The 7,028-nt window shown below is 38.5% G+C and overlaps 1 protein-coding gene across 1 annotated transcript; it reads left to right on the forward strand.

The window, feature by feature from the left end:
* Positions 1 to 3,574: 3,574 nt before the first annotated feature.
* LOC125595427 lies at positions 3,575 to 6,783 on the forward strand. Its single transcript, XM_048771218.1, has 6 exons — positions 3,575 to 3,592; positions 3,673 to 3,723; positions 3,969 to 4,920; positions 5,041 to 5,166; positions 5,433 to 5,764; positions 5,821 to 6,783. The coding sequence occupies exons 1-6, from the start codon at positions 3,575 to 3,577 to the stop codon at positions 6,781 to 6,783; spliced, it is 2,442 nt and encodes an 813-aa protein (XP_048627175.1).
* The last annotated feature ends 245 nt before the right edge of the window (positions 6,784 to 7,028 follow it).

The following is a 7,028-nucleotide window of genomic DNA, read 5'->3' on the forward strand; positions in this document are numbered from 1 at the left end:
TACATGTCTCCATTGGAGATTCAACAAATTCATCTCCAATCTGATGAGCAGGTAACAGTAATATTTATTTAAAGTAGGAAGTGTCGTCAAAGTTGAAATTAGACTAATAACATGTTTTGATGTTCACTTGGTAGAACCAAGAAGCAGAGTTCATCTGCAAGGCTTGAGTGCTTGAGGTTCTCCAACAGAATGGGTGGTCTTTTGTTTCATGCACTGGCTGCAGCAGAAAGTTAGATCAATCAAGCAATTCTCTACGTTGCAACCGTTGTGTTAATGCCAACGTTACAGGTGTTATAAAGTGAGCATTTTAACAGTTTAGTATCAGAATCATTGTTTCTTGGAGACCACTTCTTTCCATTGTGCTCACTAAATCCGTTTTTTTTTCAGGTACCGTGTTGAATTGTCCGTTGATGATGGGAATGACAATGCCACTTTTGTGGTTTTAGACAGAGAGATGCTTAATCTCATAAAGAAAGATGCCGCAACTCTAACTGTCAAAGAGGTTTGTTTACAAAAAACATAAAAATTATACAAAGCATAGCACTGCATTGTGAAGTTACAAAATGTTTTCACTTATTTCAGATGAATGGTGGTGGGGGCGAGCAGCTCCCATAGTGTCTAGAAGAACTTGGTGGAAAAGAATTTGTGTTCCAAATACGTGTTACCCCGTTCAATTTCACCCAAACCACCGCAATTTCACTGTTTGTGGAATAAGTGACCACATTGAACCTGAGGTATTATATATATTATTCCATTAAATTTTACATTAACCGACGCATTATAATACATGTTAATTCGTTAACCGGACTTTCAACACCAACGAAGCTTTAATTGTTGGTGGCGAGAGTGGCGAAACATCTGCGTCCGCCGGTACCTTGGTTGAAGGTGAAGCGTATGATCCAAATCCAACCGGTGGTCAGGTGAAGGATGGTAGCCGCAAACGTCCCCGTGAGTGAAGCTACTAAGCTGTGATCCGTCAACCCAACTCTGCTCCCGTTTTTTAATTATCAGTACCTTTAATTACTATGCATTTCTTTTTTTTTTTTGGACTTTCCAGTATTTTCCAGTTTCGGAATATGTTTCCGTCTGTGTACCTCTTATGAGGAAAGACTTTTTAATTTAATATCTACGATGGGTTGACGTTATATTAAGTTTGATTGTAAGAAAATGCAGAAAATGTTGTTTTGCATACATACCGATATGGAATTATAAATGGAATCTAGGTGACAATATAAAATTAAACAGGTCTTATTTGGGAGAAGACATCATATAAGAGTTAGTTAATTAAATTCTATAAATTAGATCTAACAATTAGACGTTTCAAGCAATGCATAGTAAATACAATTGAAGCAGTGAAGACGTTTAAAAATACGATTCGATCTATACAAGCCTGTTTAAATTTGTATCAGACTAATGGCTATTATATATATGATTTAGCATTTTTAACTATAAAACGGAATGTGTGCCTCAAGTTATTAAAATCCAAGCAATCAACACTTTTAAAAAGTTAAACTTTCATACAAATGTAGTTTACGGATCACAAATTAAATATCATCTACGTTTCATATAAAATAGTTGACAAGTAAAGTTAGTGATTAAAAAAAAACATTCAACTTATATAAGCCATTTTAAAATAATATACACCAAAAAGCATACGAAAATAAATTTTGCGGTTATTAATCTCCATGCAATCAGATTTTTAAAAATACGTAAGTCATTATTTTACTGCTGGGAAATAAATTTATCAGTAACAAATGCATAATATTATGACGGAATAGTCAATCGTTACATGTTACCATAGACGTTGTGACTATTACTAAGTACACGTAGCACATAAGGCAAAAGTGTCTAATTATGAGTTTGGAAATACGTTACTTTGCATTAACAGGAGACAGAAGCCAAACGATCTCCACTCTTCTTCTCTTCCATATAAATAATCATCGAATCGAGAACACCATTATCCTCTCCAGCCGAAAAATAATCTGATATTCAACTTCAACTCACTTACATGAATCCCAAAAAAGCTGATATGATAACCCTTGAGACCATGCCTAATGACATGATCATGGTTATTGTTTCCAAGGTGGGGCCACCTCCTCTCTTGACTACTTCAACACTATCACCTCTTGCAAGTCACTAAATTTTGGTTTTAACAACCACTTTGTCGCCAAAGATCTGAATCTGGCACACTTGATTAAGAGACCCCTGCTGGCTTATGAATACCCGGATCTTATGGAGAGCTGCTTAAAATCCAACAACGTGGATGCAAACTACATCAGGGCCTGCTGGAGTTCTTCCATCGTGAGAATGAAAGCTTGGGTCTCCACCACCTACGCCTATCTTCTAAAGGTGGTCACAAAGAAGCAACATTCATCTACGGTGTTGTCCTCATGGCCTTAGGCATGACTGAAAAAGGTATGAATATCATTAACAAGCTCAATGATAAGGAAGGTCCTATTATTTTGGACAGTTTGTGGACTAACATTCAGAACTCACTGGAGCATATCAATGTCACAATGAAAACGGCGTACGTGACCTCGCTTAAGATGATGAAACCTGTTCTCCCATGCCATCCTCATGACATGAACACGTTTTGCCCCACGTGCTTTTACTTCTTCTTCATGTGCGAGTTCTTTGAGTTCGTCTTGGGTCTCAACTCTATCTAGAACGAAGTTGATGTGAAGCGTTCATTACGTTATGGAGTGGATGTTTTACTTTTTGCTATTACTTCTCTTTTTCGCTTTAAATTTAATAAGTGTGGCATCCTTTGCTTATGTGAAGGGATCAATGTCCCAATTAACTGTTTCCTTTTATGTGTCTGAGTTTATAACTCTCATCTTTGTTTCCTGTTTTCCCTTTCTCAAAATATATATAAAAAAAACATAAAGAGGCAATTTAAATTGCCCAAAAAATAAGTTAATCTTGCTCTGTTTTGAATACAACAAATATTCAATGTACGGATTTCATACAACCGTTCACGTACTCTCCACGGATAACACAATTCTACATTGTAATCTAAAAATCATGAAAAGAAAAATGATTTCAATAAAGCTGGTGGAGGAGGTAAGGATATGATCAGATGTTAAATCGGTCCCATATATAAGTCACCAACCACTGTTACATTGACAATAAGAGCAAATATTATATTATTATTTATGTAAGAACCATCTATCAGACGTCTAATATTATTACTTACGAATAACGCTAATCATATACACATCTGTAACATAATCCACTAACCACTAACCTTAAATCCATTGTGGAGAGAAGTAACAGAACAGACGAAATGGATGATGCTAGAACTTGAACTCTCTAATCCTTTAACGTGCCAATTAAACTTCCTTTACAGCTATTAAACAGTTTTACGTCCGTTTAACAATGTCACGTAAATACGTAACAGCCTCCAAGCCTAGGCCCTCAATCGATGAAAGTTTTTATCTGTATAGATATCAAACATAACTCTGGGTAAAAAACAGATCGGTTTCAAACAGATACACTACTAAGTGAATGAAGGGGAAAATGATCGATCCACATGAAGCTGCCGTGAGTAAACGATTTCCAGGACAAAGTGAACATGACATGCATAACACGGGTTTGTGATCGCATTCGTCTCACTTACAGCAGAATTATGAATTATTTTCCATATAATTAAAACATGATTTCAATTTACAGGGCATCAACCATTCCGGCAAAGTTTTGCATGTTCTGTATGCAAACGTACAGGTATGCTTTTCCTATTACACGCTTAACATTATCTACGTAACATGAACACTATAAAAAAACAACGCTCAACAGGAGAACAGCGGAAAGCTAGACAAATGAGGAAGGCCATTATTATCGCCAGAAGACAAGCGTTCAAGCTAAAGAGTATTCCTCTTCACTTCACAACAATTCCTATGTCTTAGCTTCGCTACCCTATATCAGTAAAACTTCTACTCACTGTATTTTGTTGTATCAATTAAATGCAGATAGAACTGAAGGTCTGCAGGCATCGAGACACAAGAAAAAAAGAAGTAAAGTTAATGACCTTCAAGAATGCCCCTATTGTCGTGCTTTGGTATGGGAACAAGAGAAAAAAAGGCAGTAGAGGCAGCAACAGAACTCCCCTTTTCAGTATATGTTGTCAGCAAGGTCGTGTGAAGCTACCACCCGAACCACATCCTCCTCATTCATTACCATCACTACTCTCCAGTTCTGCCCACTTCCAGCACAACATCCGCACGTACAACTCGATCCTTGCATTCACGTCTATGGGAGCCAAATTAGATTCAAAAGTGATGCACAAGGCTGGACCGTTCACTTTAAGGATACACGGTCAGAATGCCCACAAGATAGGATCATTGGTACCAGAAGCTGGAAAACCACCAAAGTTCAGCCAACTCTACATCTCTGATACAACAAATGAGGTTAAGAATAGGATAGCTACAGTAAAAAAAACAACAAAAGCAGGAGAACTTGATCCTGATATTGTTAAACAGCTGATTGAAACAATGGATGCCAACAATTGTTTGGCCAAAATTTTCAGAAAGGCTAGAGATGCTCACGAACACAGCAACTGCCCAGAGTTCAGAATAAGATTGATAGGTCAACCAAAACGAGGCCGTCAATATGATATGCCTACAACTGATGAGATAGCTGGTTTAATTGTTGGAGACTTTTCAGAGCATATGGGAGATAGGGATATCATTGTTCACCATAAATCAGCTGGACTGCAACATATAAGTGATATGCATCCACTCTACATGACACTGCAGTACCCTCTTTTGTTTCCTTATGGCCAATCAGGGTTTCACGAGAACATCCAAGTTGTCAACATTGATGGATCCACTCGGCAAAGGTCTTACATCACGAAGAGAGAGTACTTCGCTTACCAGCTTCAAACTCGCTTGGAAGAGGGCATGACAATTGTCACCTCAAAGCGTATACTCCATCTATATATATAGTTGACGCCTACACCTCCATTGAGCAAGAAAGGTTGCGCTGGTTCAGACTAAATAAAAAAAATAAGAGCGGACCTTTACAACAATGTCAAGGATGCAGTCATTAAAGGAGACACAGATGCCAAGTCTATAGGGAAAAGAGTTATATTACCTGCTTCTTACACAGGAAGTCCGCGTTACATGGCTGAGAAATACCATGATGCAATGGCTATATGCCGGTGGTATGGTAATCCTCATTTATTTATTACAATGACCACCAATCCAAAGTGGGTTGAAATCTCCAACCATCTACAAATGTATGGGACTGACGAACCAAATGATCGTCCAGACCTTGAATGTAGAGTGTTTAAAATGAAGCTGGACGAGCTGATGTCTGATTTCAAGAAAGGGTTATTTTTTCCTCGCCCAAAAGCAGGTTCTAAATTTTTAAAAATTCTACCTACGTTTCCTCTTAACATAGATATTATTAATAACATAGATCATTCAATGCAGAGGTCTACACCATCGAATTTCAAAAGCGAGGCTTGCCACATGCTCATATACTACTCTGGCTAGAAGGTGATTTTAAGAATCCCACCAGTGCTGATATAGATAACATAATCTCGGCGGAATTGCCAGATAAAGAAACAGATCCGGAAGCTTACTGTTTGGTGGAGCAACACATGATGCATGGTCCATGTGGGAAAGATAGACCAAGTTCTCCTTGCATGGACAATGGTGTGTGTACCAAGAAATTTCCTCGGAGCTACGTTCCTCACACTCAAATCAATGACTCTGGTTACGTTCTGTACCGGTGGAGGCAAACTGATCAAGTGGTCAAAAAGGTAACGTAACCCTCGACAATTCTTATGTTGTTCCCCACAATCTCCAAATCCTGAAGAAATACAAGGCGCATGTTAATGTCGAATGGTGCAATAAGTCAACCGCGATTAAATACCTATTCAAGTACATTACTAAAGGCATGGATAGAGCAACGTTTGTGTTTCAAAAAGATGGAGATCAGATTCCTAGCGACCAAGCAAGCACCTCACAAAAACCAATAAACGAAATAGACAATTACTTGGAAGGTCGGTACTTGTCTGCTTGTGAATCTATGTGGAGAACTTTTAAGTTTGATATTCATCATAACAGCCCAGCAGTTCAGAAGTTTCCTGTCCATTTACCTGATGAACAAACAGCAGTTTACGACGAGGATGAGGACCTAGAAGACGTGGAACGCCGATATACACATGGGAGAACAATGCTTACTGAATGGTTTGAGATGAACAGACTGTACGAAGAGGCCAGACAGTTGAACTACATCCAAATGCTTACCATGTTTGTCTGGGATAACTCAAACAAGCTTTACTCTAAACGGAAGAAAAAAGGAACAATTGGCAGACTTGTGAATATCCATCCCAATGCTGGTGATCGATATTACCTTAGGATCTTGGTGAGCATCGTAAAAGGACCTACAGGCTATGATGATTTATACACTGTTGGTGACACAAAACATGAATCATTCCAAGCTGCCTGCTTAGCCAGGGGATCGCTCGATGTAGACAAAGAATGGCAGGATGCAATGACTGAAGCAAATCAATGGTCTTCACCTAGCTGTCTTTGCCGGCTCTTTGTATTGATTCTGGTTTTCTGTTGCATCTCAGACCCACAAAAGCTTTGGATCAACACATGGCAGTATATGTCCGAAGATGTTTTAAGCCACCAGCGAAGGATCCTCCGATTCCCACAGCTTGAACTCGGTCCACATGAACTCCAGCAGTATACTCTGATCGAAATAGAGTCTCTCCTACAAAACCATGACACATCACTTACTGAGTTCAAGGGAATGCCTCTTCCGAGCTAAACAATACTGGACGATATGAAGAAAAAAAAGATGGCTCAAGAATACCAGTTTGACATAGCAGAAGAAACTAGGATCCATCAACTTATGTTCTTAAAACTCAACGAAGAACAGAGGATTATATATGATGAGGTTATGACATCAGTTTTGGAGAAGCAAGGGAAATTATTTTTCATTTACGGAGCAGGAGGTACAGGGAAAATGTTCCTATACAAAACCATCAACTCTGCTTTGCGATCAAGAAGTAA

Source organism: Brassica napus, unplaced genomic scaffold (assembly GCF_020379485.1).
Source record: "Brassica napus cultivar Da-Ae unplaced genomic scaffold, Da-Ae ScsIHWf_1061;HRSCAF=1500, whole genome shotgun sequence".
NCBI lineage: Eukaryota > Viridiplantae > Streptophyta > Magnoliopsida > Brassicales > Brassicaceae > Brassica > Brassica napus.

Coding starts and splice junctions, on each gene's coding strand:
- LOC125595427 (XM_048771218.1), top strand. Junction 3,724..3,968: donor TTCTGTATGCAAACGTACAG/GTATGCTTTTCC, acceptor AATTAAATGCAG/ATAGAACTGAAGGTCTGCAG. Junction 4,921..5,040: donor GACAATTGTCACCTCAAAGC/GTATACTCCATC, acceptor TCAAGGATGCAG/TCATTAAAGGAGACACAGAT.